Raw genomic sequence first — 23,269 nt, 5'->3', positions numbered from 1 at the left:
CTAGCAGTTGTTGCCCTCAATGCAGAGAAACTAAAGCAGATACCTTAAAAGCAACTGAGGCCAATAGGAGAAGGGGACCAGGAACTAGAGAAAAGGTGAGATCAAAAAGAATTAACCTACAAGGTAACACCCACGCACAGGAAATTAATGTGAGTCAACTCCCTGTATAGCTATCCTTATCTCAACCAGCAAAAACTCTTGTTCCTTCCTATTATTGCTTATACTCTCTCTTCAACAAAATTAGAAATAAGGGCAAAATAGTTTCTGCTGGGTATTGAGGGGGTGGGGGGAGAGGGAGGGGACGGAGTGGGTTGTAAGGGAGGGAGTGGGGGCAGGGGGGAGAAATGACCCAAGCCTTGAATGCACATATGAATAAAAAAAAAGTCTTGAAGTCAAATACTTTTTCTATGTCTATTGAGAGATCATACGGTCTTTAGTCTACTGATAATGGTATATACAAAATTGATCAATTTTTGGTTCTTAAAATAAGCTTGTATTTCTGGGATAAATTCCATATGGCCATGGTATTTAACCCATCTTCTTTGCTTCTGGACTCAGTTTGGTAGAATTGTGTTGAGGAATTTTGCATTTACATTCATAAGAGACATTGGTCTGTAGTTTTCTTGTGGTGTTTTTGTCTGGCCTCATAGGATAAGTTGGGAAGTATTTCCTCCTCCATTCTTTGGATGAGTTTGTGAAGAACTGGTATTAATTCTTGTTTAAATGTTTGGTAACATCCACCAGTGAAGGCACTTGGTCATTGGCTTTTCTTCAAGAGCAGTTTATTATCAATGGTGGTGGTAACAACAGTAGTAGTTTAATCTCTTTATGTATTATAGATCTATTCAAAAATTATACTTCTTCTTGAGTCAGTTCTAGTAGCCTATGTTATTCTAGGGATTAATCTCTTTCTCTCCCTCATCTCCTCCCTCCCTCTGCATCTTCTCTCTTTTCCTCTCTCCAGCCTTAAACTCTCAAAATAATCTAGGGTGGTCTTGAACTCATGATCCTTCTGCCTCATTCAACCTACTGAGTGCTGGGATTACTATGTGTTCAACACTACACCTGTGTAGGAATTCCTTTATGTGGGCTACCTAACATGAAATAACATAACAAATTCCTAAGTGTCTGTTGTTGCACAGTTGTTCATGGTATTCATTTGTGAACCTTACATTCCAGATTTTACTAATTTGAGTCTTCATTTTTCTTGGTCAGTATAGCTAAAGGTTTAACAATCTGTTGCTCTTCTCAAAGAACAACTTTTTGGTTTCTCTGATCTGTCTATTGTTTTCATATTCTGTATCTGGTTATTTGTATTTGAATCTTTATTATTTTCCCTTGGTTTGAGTTTAGTGTGCTCTCTTTTTGCAATGTCTTCAGGTGGAAAATTGAGTTGTTGGTTTAGGATCTTTCTTCCTTTTTAAAAATTTAGGCAATTTTAGCTCATATTTCCTACTAAGCATTACTTTAGCATCATCCTAAAAGTTTGATTAGGTAGGGTCTTTATCTTCTCTCCCCAAAGTACTTTTTGATTTCCATTTTCTTCTTCAATGTATTTTTTATTTAGAAGTATGTTGTTTAACAATGGGATTGGACTTTGAGCACATGATAAAAGCGAGAGCACACAAGGGAGGGGTGAGGATAGGTAAGACACCTAAAAAACTAGCTAGCATTTGTTGCCCTTAACACAAAGAAACTAAAGCAGATACCTTAAAAGCAACTGAGGCCAATAGGAAAAGGGGTCCAGGAACTAGAGAAAAGGTGAGATCAAAAAGAATTAACCTAGAAGGTAACACCCACGCACAGGAAATCAATGTGAGTCAATGCCCTGTATAGCTATCCTTATCCCAACCAGCAAAAACCCTTGTTCCTCCCTATTATTGCTTGTACTCTCTCTACAACAAAATTAGAAATAAGGGCAAAACAGTTTCTGCTGGGTATTGAGGGGGGGGAGAGGGAGGGGGCAGAGTGGGTATGTTGTTTAATTTGCACATAGTTGTGAACATCCTAAATTTGTTTTTGTTATTAATTTCTAATCTCTTTACCTTGTGACCAAAGAACACATTTTATGATTTAATCTTCTTGAATTTGTTGAAGTTTTATGGTCTGGAATGTGATCTATCCTAGAGAATGTTCCATGTACACTTAAGAAAAATTTGTATGCTGTTGTTGTTTAGAAAGTTCTATAGGTATCCATTATATCTAGATGGTTTACAGTGTTGACTAAGTCTTCAATTTCCTTGTTGGTACTTTTCCTAGTTGTGTTAACACATTACTGAAGTGAGATATTACTGCTGAATTGTCTATTTCTCCCTCCATTTCTGTTAGTTTTTGGTTCTATGTTGCTAGGTGCATATATGTTTACAATCTTCCTGATGGGTTGGCCTTTCTAATCATTATGAAATTTCCCATTTAATGTGTAGTAATACTTTTTATTTTATGTCTCATTTGTCTGATATTAGTATAAACACACAAGCTTTCTGGTGGTTGCTGTTTGAGTGATTTATCTTTTTTCATCCTTTTCCATTTAATTACATTTGAATCTACAGTATATTTCCTGTAAACAGCAGATAGTTGGATCTATTTCCCTCCTTAGTCTGACAATCTCGCCTTTTGGCTGGACCATTTAGCCTTTCACATTAATTATAGCTAGATTTATTTTACTTTTTTGTTTTCTATACATCTCATATTTTTGTGTTTCTCTATTCTTCTTTTATTCCTTTATCATTAGTTACAGCTATTCACGGTTGGCACTCTATCTCTATGGGTTTCACATTTGTGGATTCAAACAACTACAGATTGAAAATATTTGGGGAAAATGTATCTGTAGTAAATTTGTAGAGACTTTTTTCCTCGTCATTATTCCCTAAACACAGTGTAACAATTATTACATAGCATCTTACATTGTGTTAGCTATTATAAGTAATCTAGAGATGACTTAACATATAAAGGAGAATGTGCACAGGTTATACATAACACCATGCTCCATTTTATGTAAGAAACTTAAGCATTTGCGGGTCCTGGTCTGCTGGTGGGGGGCAGGTCCTGGAATCAACTTCCCATGAATACTGCAGGACAACTCTATGTTGCATACCTAATGATACACTATTATAATTATTAAATAATTTTGTCTTTCAAAGAAGCTGAGGAGAACAAGCACATATTCATAGTTTGTTATATTAGTCTTTCTAGTTATGATTTGATTCTCTTGGTTCAAATTATGATCTCAGTTGAACTCCCCACCTTGTCTTTTTCTTTATTTAATAACTTGGCTTGGCTATTTTTGTAGTCTGGATTTTATCTGTAGTGTGAAGCCTCCAATGTTTTTCCTCAGAGAAAACATTTGCACAATGGTTCCAGCAGGGTTTTTTCACTTTCTTTTCCAGATTGGTTAGGCTGTCTTACCACTGCTGGTGTTATAACCAGTTGCTAGGCTCCATTAATTGCTGGCTGATAGCTCTATTGTTTCCAATAACACTCTGGGGCATAAATTATTCCATGGTCTGATCCAATAAATTTAGGCCCTTTTATAGGAGTAGTCTGAGGCAGTGTTTAAGGTCTCCTCTGACCCACGAGGACTTGTCTCAGTCGTCCACATCCACAATTTCATTTGTTGCTCTAATGGAGCTATCAGCCTCCTCTTAATTGCTTACCACCAAAATCTCCACTGCCACACACACACCAATTCAAATATGGTCAGTTATTTTGTTAAGCGCTTGAGATCTCTCTCTTTTTATGAACTGCCTCTCACCCTGGGAAAAAAATCCTGGAGCACTGCTCTGAAGCTGAGAATGAGGACAGTGGCCCACTTCTTTTGGAGTGACATTCTAGCTTTATTAACAGGGTGCTGAGTAAAAGTGGCACATCGCTGGTCTTCTCAGCTTCTAACAAATGAACCACCCCTGCCTCTCCAGCCCCTTACAAGCAAAGTAGAGCTAGAAGGATCAGAACTCCAAATACTCAGCTTACCAAGCCAGGAGAGAGCGGAATGAGGTGGGGCTAGGAATGAGGTGGGGATGTGGGGTGAAGGAAAGGAGCATCCAGTCTCTCTGACAGCTAAGTATTACCCATTCCCTCTTTATAAAGAAATGGAAGGGGCTGTCCTAGTTTCTTTTGTGTTTATATAGGAATTAAAGAGTCAGTTTGTCCATTGCCACAAAAAAAGACTGCTTGGTTTTGATTTGAACAATCTGATATCTATAGTTCATTTTGGTGAGAACTTAAAGTTAATAATACTGAGTTTTCCAACCATGAATGCATTACAGTTTTGTAATAAGTAAGATTTCTTAAATTTCTCTAAAAATGTATTCTAATCTACAGAGTAAAATTATATTACCAAGTATTTTATTTCAAAAAATATACCGTAAATGGTATTTTGAAATATCACTTTAGAGTTCCATGCTAGCATATAGAACTACAATTGCACTCTTTGGTGTTTGTTTTGGGAAAGTTGTAAGTATAGCACATAGAACTCTTTAAATGAGACATTTAAGTCTCCAACTTGATGACCCATGGATGTATACTTCCATTTGTATTTCATACAACATAATCATTATAAAAATCAGAAAATTAACACGAATATGTCATTACCATCTAATCCTCAGGCCTAAATTCAAGTCATCCAAGTTGCTCCCTAAATATCTTTTATAAGCAAACAGATCCAATTCAGAATCAAATGTCAACCATACTTGACATACCTATTTTCTCTAATTTGTAACAAATCCTCCAAATACTCAGCTTACCAGGATTTCCATAATCCTGAAGTTTACAGGCTTATTATTTTGTAGATTATCCCACAATTTCAGTTTGTCCCACACACTGAGGCAGGCTAGAGTTAGAGACTCATAGAAAATGTATGACTTAATATTACGTGTGTGTAGATTGCCTATGCCTGGATCAGGGACAGCCCAGACCACCCTCACCTGGCCCAGGGGCCTCCCATGCCTCTCCCCAGTCATTGATTATTGGATGGGAATCACCTGATTCTGCCCTGCCCATAGGTAAGTGTAGGTTTTAAACACCTGGAGAATAGAATCACACTCTTTCTGCTTCCTGGCTTCCATCTGTATTTCCCTTCCCTAACTTTTAATAAACCCCAATTACTCCCATGTGTTCTGCTTGGACTCTCCCATGCCAAGGATCAAGATCTTCTGAAAACACCTTTTGCTGTTAACAATACCACCGCCATCACAGTCAGATGTGCATCTTTGGGGGGAAATTATGGAAGTCACACTGTGCTTTTCTTGTGGTATTCTCTTAAGTGATACATAATTTCAATTCATCCTACTAAAAATGATCATTTGATTATGATGGTACCTCTCTGGCTTCTTAACAGAAAGTAGAGAACACATATTTCGTATTTATAAGTAATTGTGGAGAGGCAGTTTGAAACTATGTAACTTTCCAAGCCCTCATCAAACATTCAATTTATTTATTTATATATGAAGGAATTCATGGTTTCCTATTTTAATCAACTAGTTAAACTGTACCAGTGTTACTGGAGTTGGGTTTTTGGGTCCAAGAACAGTAGAAATGAGACCAGACCCAGAGGAATACAGACAAAGCCTCTATTGGGACATCTGCTTAAGCAAAACCAGTGACACAGCTCTGAACAAGGGTAAGTTATGCCCACAGTTCCCTAACCAAAGGAAAAAGGGTAGCTAATATAGGACAAGTTCCTGTCAAATGTTCCTATCCACATCCTTCATGCAAACAGGGAATTCAAACTTGTAGAGTGTCTGATCCTGCCTGTTCAATGTCTGAGCTCAGTTATAAGCAAGTTCATTGGTCAACTCTGACTACAAGGGTGAAGCAGGTTTTTAGAAGTTGATGACCCTTATTTGCATTCTGTGTTAGTATGACGTGTTTGTAGCAGTTGTATTTTGAACTTGCTTTGTGTGTGAGCCCCTGTCCCCACTTATGTCTTTATTTGGCTTTTCTGTGAAAGATGTCCTGTCTAGCATTTGCTTGTTCTACCCTCTTTGGTGTGGTCCCCAGCTGTCTCACTACCATCATTTGTTTTGATTCTGGAGATATGGTTCTTACTGCTAAGGCATGGTCCTTAGAGAATTTTGATGAAGATCTTGCCATGTACCGTGGCAAGAATTTAACTCCAAATTCTGTGTCCCCTGGGTTGAGGAGCTGCTGAGAGCTATATTACACTTTCAGTCTTCCAAGTATTTATTTTGCCTGAGCCACACACTCATTGATTCCCTTCTTTCCAGGATCCCCACCTCCCACAACCTGTAGCCACTTTGTTAGCCCCAAACTCCAGCTTTTGATCCCTCTGCCCTGTAAGGCTGCCATTTCTGAGCTACATTTTGACCTTGTATTTTGCATACCCTTTAGAGAGGGAGACAAATGCAGTAGCTAAGAACACAGGTCTTTGGTGTCAGAAAGTCCAAAATTCCTAATTATACCCTTTGTCAATTATGACTTTGGGCAGGTGCTTAATCTCTCTGAATCTAAATCCATATTTAAGAATAATACATCTTCCCAGGATTTGTTCATATTATTCAACAACTATCTGAGGTTTTATTATATAGTACTCACTCTTCAACGCATGTACAGCATTGAATAAAGCCAACAAAAATCTCCATCCTAGTAAAGTTTGCAATACAGTGTGAAGGAAGAAACATAGTATGTTGGAAGGTCATGATTAGTATGGAAAAACAGTAGAGACAGAAGGGGATAAGGAGATGTGGTTCAGAATAGGCCTCACCAAGTTGATTTGAGCAAATACCTTAAGCAAACACATGAGCTAAGTAGGTATTTGGAGGAAGACTGTTCCTGGCAGAATAACCAGTGCAAAGGTCCTGAGGCAGAAGTACGCCTGGTATATTAGACGATCAGAGGCCAGTATGGTTATTAGAGTGAATGAAAGAAGGTAGTAGAAGAGTCAAGTCACAGAGGGAACTGAGACAGAGCAGTGGGGCAGGTTGGACAGGGTCTGTTGTATATACCAGATCTGTACAACATATTGTGGTCAATGTGAGCAGAGTTCCTCGGAGCTACATTATAGATGATTTCATCACTTACTCTCAATGAGAAAGGAAGAGGAACAGAAAGGGTGGAACTGATCAGCCAGAACTAATCTTCCTGCTCAAGAAAGAGGCGATGGTGGCTGGAGAAAGTTTGCAAGGTGAGCACCCAGCTGTACTTGAGCTGGAGCTTGCAGGGGGCGGGGATGGGGGCATGAGAGGTGAACAACTTTGGAAGGGGTGATCAGAGTTCACTGCTGGATTTGAGGAATCCAAAGTGACTGACAAATGGTAAAAAGTTCAACAATGGTTGTCACCTTGAATTACACGGTTTAAAATTTTAAGAGAGCCCTACAGGAGCCCTTTCAGGAAGGGGTAATTTGTTTTGTTTTGTTTTGTTGGTACTGGAGTATGAACTCAGAATTTTGTATTTGGTAGGCAGGCAGACTCTTATATTTTTACCCAAGGCCAACAGGCCTCTGGCTTTGATCCCCCCACAGAGCTGGAATTACAGATGTGAACAACCCTACCAGGCTTGTTTGTTGAGATGGTGTTATGCCAACTTTTTGTCCTGGCTGATCTCAAACCATGATCCCCCCATCTCTGCCTCCCAAGTAGCTGGGATTACAGATGAGCCACCACACCCAGCATTGGCCAGGTGATAGATTTCTTGTGGCTGGCTTCCAAGCCTTAAGTGGGGGTTCCATGAACTGTCCTGAAGGTGTTTCATGTAAATTTCTTGAAATAATGTAGAAATGAACTCAGGGCTTTGGCTTACAAGGCAGGTGCTCACTACTTGAGCCACACCTTCAGCCCTTTTTGCTCTGGCTATTTTGGAGTTAGGGTCTTGCTTTTTGCTCAGGTGAACCTGGACTGAGATCCTCCTATTTTACACTTCCTGCCACCATCGTTAGGATGACAGGCACATACCATCACATCCAGCTTTTTTCTACTTAGAGGGGGGTCTCACAAACCTTTTTTGCCCTGTCTGGCCTGGAATCGCAATCTCAGCCTCCCACGTAACTGGGATGAAAGGCACATGCCACCGTGCCCAGCTACTGTTTGAGATGAGGTCTCGCAAAGTTTTTGCTAGGCTGGCCTTGAACTGCAATATTCCTGATCTTATCTGGAAATGCTCTGCGTGTGTTTAAGCATATGTGCATTCTTCTGAGAAGAAAGGGTCCACAGCTATAAGATTCTCCAAGGATGGGCTGAGAGCGACCCTCAGTGGTGGTTGGGTTTCATCTCCAGCAGCAAATAAAAAATGTAACAAAATAAAATTTTCTTTAAAAAAAAATCACAAAATTAAGACTCTCCAAGGAATTGTGAACCAGACATAGTTTAAACAGCACCCTAAAGACAGCATTATCAATCTGAGTTCCTATGGAGTTTCCTCACAAACAAGCCAGTAAGTGCTGACTGACAACACATGAGAACCCTGAGTGCCTGCAGCACAGAGGCAATGACAGCTCAGGTACTCACACCCAGGTCCATGCTTCCCTGGGCCTTCAGGTCACTTCTCCTTGACCTCACCCTGCTTGGTACAGCTATCCTAGAGCTTAACTGTAGCTAGAACTGGACTGCGGGACTCTGAGCTTAAGAGAGACATGGAACATGGGACTGTCCTTTTCAACAAGCTCTCTGCCTCCAGAGGATGTGCTGAAACTGTGGCTCACTGTCTTTACACTGTTTATCAGGAGATCAAGTGGCTCTGTTGGGTAAGATTGGGACTTGTCCTGAACACTAAAAACAATGTTGTCAGCCAGTGAAGCAATAAAACAAAATGTGGAAAATCTGTGATATTATTAAATTTAAGTTGAATTTTGAAATTTTGATTCTCCCAAAAACAGAGCATCAAAATTAGGATTTGCAGATAGCCTCTGGGCCAGAGGTACACCAGTGGCTTCAAAATGGTGAATGCCAGAAGCAGCTGGATCCTCACTGACATAAGAGAGTCTTCTGACAGCTTAGGAAAGCTACCCTCCCACACCATTTAGACTCCCACCCCTTTCAACCTGGGCATAAATTACATTTTTTCATATTAAAGAAACATTAAAAGGCTCAGGCTGAATGAAAGCACCTGAATGAAAACTGCTTACTGCTAAAATTATCTTAGGTCCAATTTGCCTGGTGGGATCTTGGTCCATGCCAATTCAGCTATCCTCAGTGATTTTTTCTGACAAAATTACAGATCCATTAGATTTCTGGAAATTTCTTTTCAAGTCTCTAGCAATTTCTGCCAGAAGCTGCAAACCAGAGTACTTCTTTTAGATTTCTTTTAAAGTCAATTCTCTTTTTAGTCACTTTGCTATAGGAAAACTGTCAAGAATAGCATGAGATTGCTGTTTTTATTGATATTCCTTCTGCTTTTTGCCTCTGTAATTATACAACAAAAATGGACTAAGTGGTATTGGCAGTGTACTCCTGGCTACTGATGTCTGTACAGAAGCAGCATCTCACTAACACACAGTCAGGGACAGCTGGAAAGCACTCCTGACAGGGAAGAGTCCAGTGACCTTGTAAGCAAGGGTTTCAGCTTCTCTCCTATAAAATCTGAATCTTAATGTAGCCCACTTCTTTTGAGACTAAAGAAAGAATAATAATAGCTATACATACTGGGTACTTATTTTGTGCCTGTTCTATTTAGGTATGGTAAATCTGAGCCTCATAAACAACATTGTAAAGTGGGTACTATCAAAATAAAAGCATAATCCTTAGAAAAAATACAGTAAGTCACCGGAGAAAGTGACATTTGGAGAGGCTAAATAAATCATCCAGAATTAGGTGAGGGGATAAGTAGGATGAAGCTACATGGTCTGACTCCTAAGACAGTGACTTTATATGCTCTGCTAATGTCAACTTTCCCTACTTCTAATGTAGCTTTAGTGTTGCTTCCTAGGAGCAGCCTCATCAGAAAGCTGGCCTTGCTAATTAGTGTCAGAAAAACTACCTTAAGGTCAACTACTCTGTCCTTTAAATATTCAAACTTAAGAGTCAGTAATTCTACATATTTAGTCAATTAAATTAAATTTTCCATTTAAATTTTGGTAGGCTCATCAGAATGTCACAGTACTCATAGATTAACAATCTATGGGAACTACGCTAAATTGTTTTGTTTTAATGTCTAAAGTAAACACAGTTTAAATCTTTTTTTTTTTAGACTGTATCAAGCTAAAATTCTCAGTGACAGATTTTTATGGCATAGACTTAAGGATGACAATTTATATCTTGTAGTAGTAGAACCAGTGCTGTTTTGTTTTGGTAAAAGGACTTAGCCTGGTCTGCAGGAATATCTATGACCTTGCAAAAATCTTCTTAATTTTTCTTCAGAAGTTGTTATTTTAATCTACCTGCCTGTTAAAAAAGATGGATCTGAACTTGGCAATACAAAAGACCTATCTTCACAGTTCCTGCCAGATGTTAAAAACTTTAAACTGTCTATAGACCAAATATCATTCAAAGTTTGGTTATGAGAAATAATACAAAGGACAATAGGTACAATCTATGTATCTTTCTTAATATGCTATTATGGATTTGGAAAATGTCAGAACAGCAGAAAGCTGAAACTTTTTTTAGAAAGTACCATTTTAGAAAATTATACCCTATCATCTTGATCCACAGGCCTGCAGAAGGACATGTGAAGAGGGCTAGGAAACTGTTCATTGTCTTCAGTTTAGGAATGCTGATGAGAAGTCTGTGACATCATACAGTGACTCTTAAATGAAGAACTATTAAAGAAGGGTCTCTGAGGTCACAATGGCACAACTGTAGACTTTAAAAAAAACTTATCTTGATATAATTTTAAACTTGTAAAAACTGCAAGAGCAATACAAGGAATCCCCATAAATACAGTACGAAAATTTACCAATTGTTTTCCTTTTGCTCTGTTTAGCATATTCCTCCTCTCTGTTTTTATCCATATGTATATTTCTCCTGAAGTAGCTAAGAATACATTGGAGACATCCACTGTACATTCTCTACTCTCAAATACTTAGTGTGCTTCTCCTAAAACATTCTCTCACAGTTAACCAGCATCAGAACCTACAAGTATAATAAAAATACTATTACCTTATCCATACTCCTTACATAAATTTTGTTAATTTGCCTAACAATGCTCTTTGTAGCTACTTTTTTCCAGTCTAGGATCTAGTTCAAGATTACACGATACATTAGAAATCATATATCTTTTGTTTGGACTCTCCTTTCTTGTTTGCTCTTGATATCTTCAAAGAGCACAGGCCTACAATTGTGTGGACGAGCCCTCAATTTGGATTTTATATGCTGTTTTCTCATGACTAGATGCAGGTTATAAATTCTTGGAACAAGTACCAATAAAATGATGTTATTCTCCTTAGACCATGTCAGAAAGCATAGATGTTACTTTTCCAAATACTGGTGTTAACTTTAGTCATGTCATTAGTGTTTGACAGCTTCTCCACTGTAGTTAATTATGTTTTCCTGTGTAATCAACTGGCAATTCTGGGGAAAATTGAGACTATGTAAAAATATCTTGCTCTTCATCAAACTCTCACCCACTCACTGTAGCATCAACTGATTATTCTATAACTCCATCATTCCTTCCCTATGTTAGTTGGCATTCTTCCATGAGGAAAAGCTTTCCCTCCATCCCCATTTATTGCGCTTTCTTCTCTCTACCACAAGATGTTCCAGTTTCATCCTGTACTTTTCTAGGCTTTATTTTAATACAGCCAAAACTGATGGATCACTATCTGCCAAGGGTGCTACTAAACACTTTGCAGAGATCATTCCATTTAAGTCAAACAATACCACATAAATGGGAGAGCAGAGGGTTAGAGAGATTAAGTGTTTTATTGAAGGTCCTCAACTAGAAAATATTGAAATGATTTTCAATCAGGGCATTTTGCAAACAAGGAAAGAAAAATGTGTGTTCACAGAGAGGTAGTGAATTATTTAGCTTGGCTTCAGTACAGGTATCAGGGCACAATAATGGAAGACTGGGTGGAAAAGACAGGCTGGGATCAGATTGGGTTGAAAGCCTGACTATGGAGCTGAGACTATGTGATGGTTAATAATGATTGTTAACCTGACTGGCTTGAGCGATGCCTAGAAGATTAGTGAAATATACTTCTAGGTGTGTCTATGAAGATATTTCCAGAGAAGATTAAATCATGAGAGCTCTAACCTAATCAATGGTTTAATCCATTGATGGATTCCTAGCCACCATGAAGTGAAGAACTTTGTTCTTCCACACAATGACTCCCTCATCAGGCTTAGTTTCCTTTCCCTGAAGTTTCCTTCTACCACCTTAAACAGTTTTAGTAGACAAATTGATTAACCAATTCAGCACCATGTCAAACCTTTTTGACCTCTGTCACCTTGACCTTTACTTCACATTAGCTACATACTGGGCTTTATCAATCAAACCTCTATGACTTCAAAGTCAGACTTCTCTTTAACTATAGGCTTCCACATTTATCCTTTCTCATACACCCCAAGAAGTTCCTAATCCTCTTTGAGCTGAGGGAAGCCTGAAGTCTTCTGTTGCTCGGGTTTCATGTGCATCCTTACTAACCTGGAATCTGCTTGGTCTGGTGCTTGGGAACTGCTCTACCTCTTGCTCTTCCTTCTTCCCTGATACTGCAGTCCATGGAGTATTCTCTGGACATTATTTCCAATGCCACGTTGTAAGCTTTGCTCACATGTCAACAAAATGCATCTCCTGGGTCTGGCATGAAATTCACACCGATGGTCTCCACAGAACTTCATGGAGAATCTCTGTCTATTAGGTTTGTCAATTACTTGTATTTGTTTAAAAGCAGGGATGTTTCTGCAATCTATGTCTGTTCTGTCACACCAGTGACTGTAATGTACTATGAACCATTGTTACCATCTTAGCAAGTACCACTATCTTTGGAATTTCTGAGATGAAACTAATACTCAAAAGTGAATGCTAATGTCTCAAATATCTTTTAACTCCCATTGAAAGGATGATTCATGATAACAGAACTGTCTACAAGACTGAGGTAGCATTCATTATTGAGAATGATCATTGGCATCACCTTTATTGATACATTTAAGATTTGCTTCTTTAATGTCTGAATTCTACTGATCAACCTGACATTTTATTACAGACATAGATCAGCTGTTTTGAAAAATCACTGTAACTCTTGTAAGCATACACAGGTACAGAAAAAGTTCTAAAAGGAGATATGGTGTCCATGTTACGGATCTGGAAAAACTGAAAGAAATATAAAGGAAAAATCCATCAATTCCATATGATACCCTGAACTAGAAATTAAAATAGAACCTAAAAAGATATTATTCTGTAATACTTAAGACAAAAAATATGACTTATAGCAGATGTGTTTAGAGCAATGCCAAACCTAGCCCACTGTCACTTCTATAAATAAAATTTTACTGGAACTCCCACCATACCCACTAGTTTACTACTGCCTGTGGTCAGAGTCCTTAAGACTACAAAGCCTAAAATATTTACCATCCTGCCCTTTATGGGTCATAAAAAGTACTGCCCACTGATTTAGAGGATGTCCAACAGAATACAAACAAATTGAAGGCAATTACAACTAAGCAAAGCATACTGTGGAAAATAAGCATACATATCAATTCTGTTAGAAATGCTAGTATATTCCATAACTGGCTATTAAAAACAAATGTCACCATCTAGCATCTGACAAGACACGACTATCATCATAATTATCTTATTCAGAGAAGCTTATACCAACCAAGTAAATTTTATCCCACTATAATTAGCCCTTTCCAGCAGTCTATACAGAGCCATAAATACCAGAAGGAGTTGGTAGCAGCCTAGGCCTGAATCTCCACATCTGCTCTGAAAGCATCTTAAAAAATAATACAAGTATGACTGTAAACCTCCTTCACCTGCAAAACAAATAGGCAAAGAAAAGCCATATACACCAAACTACATGCCATGGGGCAGGTTAAGAAGGAACAGGGCAGGCTGAGAAGAAATAGGGCAGGACACAAGCACTGTGGGAAGATAAGAAAACATGGTAAAATAGCAAGATGTAAAATTAATGTATACAAATTCAAAAACTTTCAGCTACAAGATATGGTAGAAGAAAGGATCCCAGATGACAAAATATCTAAGATTAACTTAAGCCCACATGGGTAGGAAGGAAGAAAATGTTAAAATACCCGACGATCTCAGAAGGCAATTACCAAGAGAAGGCATAGCATGTTCTTGAACACAACTAACCAATATCACAAAAGTGTCAGTTCTCCAAGAGTTAATTTTTTAAATTTAAAGTAATCTCAATAAAGACAATCTAACGAGGCTTTTCTTTTCTCCCTAAACCAGACAATTTGACTCTTAAGATGCTGAAAAACAAACCAACAGAAAGACTCCTCCACAAAGTACTCTGAGTATCAGCAATGAAAGACAAGGGGCAGAGGGAGGACTAGCCTTACCAGGTACGAAAACATATTATAAAATTTTGGTAAATTATAACAGCATGGCACTGGCATATGATTCAGCAAACCAAACAGAACAGAAAGTAGAGAAATGGACCCAAACATATACTGTAAGTTTACAGATGATAAAGGCAGCACCCAACACAGTAAAAGTGGATTTTTTCACTAAATAGTGTCGGGAAAACTAGTGAGCCATTTGAAAAAAATTTAAGTTAGATCCTTATTTCAAATCACACCCAAAGAAAAACTACTTGGACCAAAGTTCTCCATGCAAAAAGTAAAAACACACAAGTACTGAAAGAAAAACATGAATTCCTTAATAAACTTAAAAGTAGGGAAGGTCTTCCAACCAAGACTTAAAATCCATAAACCAGAAAAATCATTAAAAAATAAATTTAAAATTCTGCATGGTAAAAAACATTACAAAAGTCAAAAACAAATAGAAATGTAGAAATATTATAACGCCTCACATAATCTTCCTAATAGATCCTAGAAATTAAGAAGCAAAATGGACAAAGGGTACAAATAGATAATTTTCAGAAAGATACAAATGGCCCTGTAAGGACATGAAAAGAGCCAAGTATGGTGGTTCATACCTACAATCCCAGCACTTAGGAGGCTGAGACCAGCTTGGAACACACAGTGAGATGCAATCTTAAAACATCAAAAGAAAAAAAGATATGAAAAGATGCTCACTTAGGGGGAAAACAAAAAAATTTAATTCTACTATGAGACATTTCTCCTTACCTGAGAGACAGAAAAATATCTAGAAGTTTGAAAATACACTCTGCAATACCAATGGAAGTGTAAAATGTTAAAACTTTTATGGAAGGGTATTTAGCAAAATTAGAGATGGCAAAAGTACAGATTCAGCAAACTCCCTACAAGTTTTTTCTATGCAAGTAGAAAATGCCAGATGTGCACGCTATACCCTGAAGTATCATTTTCTTCTGAAAAGATTAGAAACAACCCCTGATCCAGAAGTACGGAGCCAGTTAAGTACATAATGGAATGGAGTACTACACAGGAATGGTAGTACTAGGTCAACAAAGATCTTTATGAACTGATAAGGAGTTCACATGTTATGTTCTGTTATAATCACATGCTATATTATGTCAAAATCATATACTGTCAAAACACCACACAAAATATGATTACTTTTTAGGGGTGAAATCACAATATTATAGTGAAGGGATCATGCTGCCATCCACACAATCTAATCTTATTATTAAGAATAATCAGACAATAGGTTTCTCCTATGATATTATGTGAAATATACAGTAACACCCATGGAATATTCCAGCTCAAAATGTTTAACTCCAATCTATCAAGACTTTATATTCTAACTTCCTACTTACTAGAATTCAACAGAAGAAAGAATAAGCTGAAATATACTACAAGGACACAATTAAAGTTTTCTTGGATTAGACAAACTATTAGTAAAGGTTAATTTGTGACCTTTAGTGAAATCTGAACATGGACTTACTTGGCAGATGGCCACAAATTCTTCGCAGTTCCCCTCATCAAGATGTGAATCTAGGCTGGCTGTGTATTGACAGGGAAGCTGTGTTCCAGCACCAGCCTCAGGAGGCCTTGTGACCTATACCTTTGCCCTCTTTTGCCATCTTCATGAACTTCCCTCAGACTGCCAGGCTATGAAGAGCCAATCTACTCTACTGAAGGATGAGGGGCCATGTGGAAGAGAAGCAAGTGGTCCAGCCAACAGCAGCACCAATTGCCAGACATGAGAGTGAAACTACCTTGGTCCTTGAAGCTCAGCTAACTCTCTAGCTGCACGTTTGGTGAGCCAAACCAGCAGGGAACTGCTCAGCCAATCTCCAAGGAAAAAAATCATTGCTTAAGCTATTACATTTTAGGTGGTTTGAATACATCTCTAAAAAGTTTTTGCAATTAGTATTAAATAAAATGAAAATTTTATTTATTTAGACATCATTAACTGAAAAAAAAACACTAGTTACAAATAATATGAAGATACTCTTGTTATGATAGAACATAAATGCATACTGACAAAAAGATCTGGTAGGATATATACTAAGTATTAACAAAGAGATATATACAGATGCTTGGCTTAAGACAGGGTTTTGTCCTGATAAACTCATTGTAAGTTGGAAGTACAACTAATATACCTAATATACTAAACATCATAGCTTAGCAACACAGTGCACTATAACAGAGTCTTGGTTGTTGACTTTGGTGATCTCATGGCTGCTTAGGGATGCAGCTCACTGCCACTGCCCACATTGCAAGAGAAGACCAGACCACATATTGCTAGTCCAGGAAAAGCTAAAAATTGAAAATTTTTTGACTGAGGGTGTGGCTCAAATGGTAGAGTGCTTGCCTAGCAAGTGTGGAGGCCCTGAGTTCAATCCTCAGTACTGAAAAAAAAAAACCAAAAAACTGAAGTACGATTTCTATGGAATGCATATTGCTCTTGTACCATCCTAAAGTTGAAAAATGGTAAGTCAAATAAGGTTCAGTCAGGGAGTATCTGTAGTAAGGTAAGCTCTAGGAAATACAAATGTTTTCATTTTTTTATTTCTATATCTTCTGCATGCATATATGGCTCCCTTTGCAGTAATGGAACTTTTTAAATCTGCATTCTCTTTTTTTAAAGGTCCATAGTGATTATTTAGTCATTAGAAAAAAAGGTCAGCCAGGTCTCTGAAGAGTGAGACATATAAATTCTTGCTATAACCTCACAAAAACACCAGATAAGGTCAATCACAAATAAACCTTTAGGGACTGTTATGGGCTGAACTGTACCTTCTCAAAGATCATATGTTGAAGTCAATCCCTAATTCCTCAGAACATGAATGCATACATACAGGAAGAGGACTGGGGCACAAAAAGAGATACCAGGGGCACATGCGCACAGAGGAGCGACTACATGAAGAGCAGTGAAGGCAACCATCTACAAGTCAACAAGGGACCTTAGAGGAAGCCAACTCTGCTAGCACCTTGATGCTGGACCTTCAAGCCTCTAGGTCACTGTCATTTAAGCCACCTATCCTATATTCTGTTATGGCAGCCCTAGCAGACCACCATAGGGACTAAGTGTGTAGCACAGTGTGAAAAACTAACCTTGTGTGCACTAGAGCACTGCAAATAGTAACTTAACCATAAAAACAGTTTATCATAAAGTTCTGTTCTAAATTTGTAAAGTTTTCATCTTTAAGGTCAACTAAAACTGCTGTAAACTGTATGTACAAAGAGTAACTGAGTCAAGAATGGACTGAATGGCAGGTTTCTTAATGTACCACCACTTATGGAATAAAAGTTTTATGTAGTCCACATTCCACTCTTGACTTGGTACAAGAAATGGGTTTCCTTGTTTTATTTGTAGTTGATTTCTGAGCACTGCCCAAGAGCAAAAATAATGGTGAGTCAACAACTAAAAAGCAGCATGATTAGGACTACTGTTTTTTTTTTTTTTTTAAGGTACAGAGGTTTGAACTCAAGGCCCTACACTTGGTAGGTAAGCACTCTGGACACCCCTAGCCCTAAGGGCTATTGGTTTTTAATCAAAAACTAAATAAATCTATTTTTAAATTAAAAACATGACCTATAAAAATGGCAGCACTTACAATAAGCAAAAGAATGAAAAAAGGGGAGTGAAAAAAAAAGAGAGGAGAGGAGGGAAAGAGGGATGTAATGAAAGAGAAAGACTGTGAAAACAAGAGGGAGGCTGTGGTATAATAATGAACCTGGGTTCTCACCTGCTTCTGGCTGATATGATCTTAACATGATTTAGCTTTATGAATTTATTGTAAAGGGAGAAGTTTGAACAAGAGTCAAACTTCAAACAGTCCCTAGGATCCCCCAAGGTTTCCTTGGAAATTCTTGCAGGGTAAAGACTAGAAATAAACTCAGAAGGCCCAGACTCAAGCAGAGCTGCTCATTTACATTTGTTTTCCATTTGCATTTCTATGTTTTCACTTGAGGGAAGAGTTCTGCTGCTAAAATGCTAGAACCCACTGTATTAAAATGCTCTGTCCCTAGAAATACATTTTAAAAAATCAATAGTTAATATGTCAGGCACATGTAGAAAGCAGAATGAAGGGACAAAAGATGCTGACTCACTGGAACAAAAGGAAGATGGTAACATTAATGAGGACTCAGACAGGGCTAGAAAGATTGTGCCCTACACATATGAAAGATTAAGGGTTGTTAGTTATCAATAATCATTGCACAATTAGCCTGACATGTAACTTCATGGCTGAAAAAGTGAATACAAATAAAAATATAATTTCCAAAATAGATCATCCAATAAAATTGCCAAATATATATTTTTAAAAAACTACTTGTGGGCTGGAGGTGAGGCTCAAGTGATAGAACACCTACCTTGCAAGTGTAGCCCTGAGTTCAAACCCCAGTACCACCAAAAACCAAAAAAAAAAAACCCCAAAACAAAAACCTGTTTGTACTATTACTAATCAAAGAATACAGGAAGCACTTTTTGGCTAACAGAAGACTTAAGAATGAGTCAGACTTCAGCACCAATCTTAATTTTCAAGCCTACACAAGATATGTAACTTCAAGACATGCAGTTTGAAGAACCTTCAAAATAGCTAATGAGAGGATCTTACAATGCTGTGAGGGTCCATGACACTATGGAAAACTCCTAGTATAATGGCAGATGTACTCTATAGGCACTCAAGAAATAGATAATGCTTCCAGAGCACCACATGAAAATTCTATTTCATTTACTCCTCACCACAGTTCTAGGAGGGAATTGTAACACATACGTGCAAATTAACACAGCGTGGGACCAAAATGGTAACATGAAACATTCACTGATGGCTAAGTACAATATTAGAAGCACTGCCATTTACCTTTAGTCAGACCAGAAAAATGGTACAACTTTTCTGCAAAGCACTTTGGTCATGTGTGCTGAGGGCTTCCCAAAGATCATAAACAATGGTCCAAGTGAGACAGGAATGGATTCGGAAAGTGCCATAGGAAATGGGAGGGACCAAAGGGTTGAGTTATTAGTGACTACTCCCTTTACATACATGTTTGCCACTAGGAAATGCAAAGCATCTGTAAGAATGGAACACTTTTCTCTCTTTCTCATGCTTCCCATTTCTGGTTTCCATGAATGTTTCCTGTCAGCCCAAACCTGTATATGCTAAGAACACCTAAAGCACAAGTCATGGACCACTGCACCATTCAGCTCCTCCCACTGCATAGAAGCACACTGCCCAGACAGGGAGGATGCTCCTAATGATACAGCTGGTTCCTAAGATTAACAATGCAGTGTGGAATATGGAATGTGGAATATAAATTTCTTCATGCTGGGAAGTCTCAAATTGACAGCAGTGCATGATGTTCAAGGAAATGCCACCATAAGGACAATAAGAGTCAAAATATTTCATTTCCTCTAAGTCCAAAGTATGTTGTCCTTTAAGTGAGTTACAAATCAACAACCAAGGAAAAATGTTCTCATAAAAACTACAACAACAACTGACACTTACCTAAAATGAGATGAAGTTTGGTTTCTGTCTGGAAAGCATAGTGCAATGTCACCAAAAATGGCGACTGCCTAATGTGCTCCAGGACTTGTCGTTCTGTCCTCGTATGCTCTGTGGTTTTGGCCTTTTGAACTATGGTTGCCTTTTTCAAAACCTTCATGGCATACAGCTTTCCAGTATCATGACCACTTATTTTGCGAACCAGAAATACTTTTCCATAAGCTGAAAATAAAAAGAAAAAAAAAGAATTAAAATACTATATCAGCAGAGTGGCAATTTATGGAAACAAATTTACTTAATGGGCACATGCACATGTGTGCATGCACACACCACACACACACACACTTTAAAGGAAAAAGTATCCTTGGTGCTGGTTCAAACAGTTCTTTGATAGATTTCTTTAGTTCATTACCAAGTATATTTCTAGGTCTAGCCCTCAATATTTACATATCTAGCCTCAGCTGACAGACAGACTTTTACTCTGTTACTCTCTCTTCAATATTTTTAGCTGTAAGAATCTAACTGTTGTTATGGTCAGCTAACCACAGTCCAACTCTGGAACAACTAGAACATTTTAGACATTAGATTAAAACCTCTAGTTGTATACAGCTGCTACTGATATAGATGAGGTCTCATAAATCAAGTTCAAAGTACCTCAAGTATTCCTCCATGCTTATTTTTAAAAACACAAAGCAATATAAACTGACATTTTATAAACAAAAGAGATCCTTAGATGTAACAACATTAAAGACACTGAACTGCAAGTAATATAGACAGGAGCTCCTTTACATCTCTGAGCAGTAATTCATGGCTTACTGGATCAACATTGGCACTTTTCTTAAGGATTCTGCTGGGCACAATCCTGTCTGTGGTGCCAATTCTCCAGGTTGGAGGAATGGGGCCATGTAGACACTGTACCTTACTGGGAAGAACAACTTGTCTGCATTTATTTGGCAGAGCAGGGGGGAGGGGAGGTTTAAAAACAAAAAAAAACCAAACATTTTAAGAAGGAAGAAGTAGGTCCCTTGAAAACTGCAAATGCCTCTTGGAATAGTTAAGCCCAGTTCCACTTTTTAAACGTTAAATGCTTTAAACTGAACACTTTTGAGTTAGTCTGAGTTTTGACTCAGATGACTGTTTTCACACACTCTGTTCACACCTCTAGAAATATTCAGTACATTATTCTATTATAATCCACCCACTAGAATGAGAGATCTTTATGGGAAGGGCCCTTGTACTCTGTATGTTATACACCTCCGTAGTTTAGGCACTAAATTAATAACAGACACGTGCTATACCATGGATCAGTGCTAATTCTGAGGAGAACAGCCAACCCTTGATAAGGAATTGCCAGTGCCAGGCTCCATGCTAACCCCCTCTATATATAGATTTCCTTAATCCTCACCATAGCCAATGAAGTTGGTACTTTTAGTAAGTCCATTTTACAGTTGAAGAAATGAATTCTCAGAATGGTTAAGGAACTGGCCAAAAGACTGGTCATGAAATGGCAGAACTGACTCAACTATAGGCAGGGTGACTCCAAGGACCACACTCTTAGCTCTAAATGAATTTATAAAAATCCCTCATGAATGCTAGAAACCTGATATTATGAATTTAAATATAACCAGTACTGTAAACATACTGAATACACTCTGGAGCACAGAAAAATTCACAAAGATATATGTTTTATTCTAAATGTGTAATAATTACAATTTGAGATCCTAGGAAGGAGGAAGTGAACCAACAAAGAAAATGACAACTTTCAGAACCTAATAAACCAACTTAAAAAATAAAAATGAAAAAGCTAGAAGGTATTCTAATGATGTCTATGAGGAAGACAGTATAGTCCTCTACAGGCAGGCTTGGAGCTCTCCTGTTCTTATATACACAAGGCATGTAGCCTAAACTTCTGATCTCCCAGAACACTATGGTCCAGAATGCTATGGTCCTACAAATTAAGGACTCCTTCTATCCTATCAAACACAAGAATCTTTCTACACCCTCACTGAAACATGGCTGTTCAGCTTTGTCCTAGTACTCCAGGTTTGCCTGTCATCACAGGTGTTGATCATGTGACAGATTGCTGGGCGTTAGCATCTAACATTGAAGAACTTTTAAAGCACTTTAGATATATATATTCATTCATTTCATTTTTAGAACAGTCTTATAAAAGGGTGGAATGATAATCCATTTTGTAGATAAAGAAACTAAGTGTAGAAGAAATGGTCAATTGCTCAGGATCACACTTGCCACACAGCCTGACTGCTGAGTACACACTCTTACCAGTGCTCCAGCTGCTGCCCCTAAGTAAATGACCTCATCAGAAAACAAATAAGGATCCAAACATCAAACAGAAGTCACAGTGCAGGTGAGTTCTTTTAGCAGTGGAATGTACCTAGTGCTACTAATTATAAGATAAAGACGTTTTATAAATTCTCCCAAAATTAATGAACCAATAAAGAAATAGACAAATGAACTAAACAGAACTGTCTCAAAAGAAGAAATTCAAATGGCCAAAAAACACATGAAAAAATGCTCACCATCTCTAGCCATAAAGGAAATGCAAATTAAAACCACACTAAGATTCCACCTCACCCCTGTTAGAATAGCCATCATTAGCAACACCACTAACAACAGGTGTTGGGGAGGATGTGAGGGGGGAGGAAGGAACTCTTTTACACTGCTGATGGGAAAGCAAACTAGTACAACCACTCTGGAAAAGTCTGGAGGCTTCTTAAAAATCTAAACATAGATCTACCATATGATCCAGCAATACCACTCTTGGGGATATACCCAAAAGAATGTGACACAGGTTACTCCAGAGGCACGTGGACACCCATGTTTATTGTGCCACTATTCACAATAGCCAAGTTATGGAAACAGCCAAGATGCCCCACTACTGACGAATGGATTTTAAAAATGTGGTATTTTTACACAATGGAATTTTATGCAGCCATGAAGAAGAATGAAATCTTATCATTCGCAAGTAAATGGATGGAACTGGAGAACATCATTCTGAGCGAGGTTAGCCTGGCCCAAAAGACCAAAAATCGTATGTTCTCCCTCATATGCAGACATTAGATCAAGGGTAAACACAACAAGGACACTGGACTCTGATCACACGATAAAGCGAGAGCACACAAGGGAGGTACGAGGATAGGTAAGACACCTAAAAAACTAGATAGCATTTGTTGCCCTCAATGCAGAGAAACTAAAGCAGAAACTTTACATTGACAGAGACCAACAGGAGAAGGGTACCAGGAACTAGAGAAAAGGTTAATTCGAGAAGAATTAATTTAGAAAGTAACACACATGTATAGGAAAGCAATGCATGTCAACTCCCTGTATACCTATCCTTATCTC

At 38.1% G+C, this 23,269-nt stretch overlaps 1 protein-coding gene across 2 annotated transcripts in view; it reads right to left on the bottom strand.

Annotated features, from left to right (window-relative positions):
• Positions 1 to 23,269, bottom strand: part of Rps6ka5 (ribosomal protein S6 kinase A5) — a 187,997-nt gene that overhangs the window by 92,204 nt on the left and 72,524 nt on the right. For both annotated transcript variants that reach the window (XM_074067318.1, XM_074067317.1), the window contains exon 3: positions 19,910 to 20,128. In XM_074067318.1, the coding sequence (XP_073923419.1) occupies positions 19,910 to 20,128 (219 nt within the window). The remainder of the gene's footprint in view (positions 1 to 19,909; positions 20,129 to 23,269) is intronic.

This window comes from Castor canadensis, chromosome 3 (genome assembly GCF_047511655.1).
Source record: "Castor canadensis chromosome 3, mCasCan1.hap1v2, whole genome shotgun sequence".
Lineage (NCBI taxonomy): Eukaryota > Metazoa > Chordata > Mammalia > Rodentia > Castoridae > Castor > Castor canadensis.
This window is presented reverse-complemented; position numbering and strand designations above follow the sequence as displayed.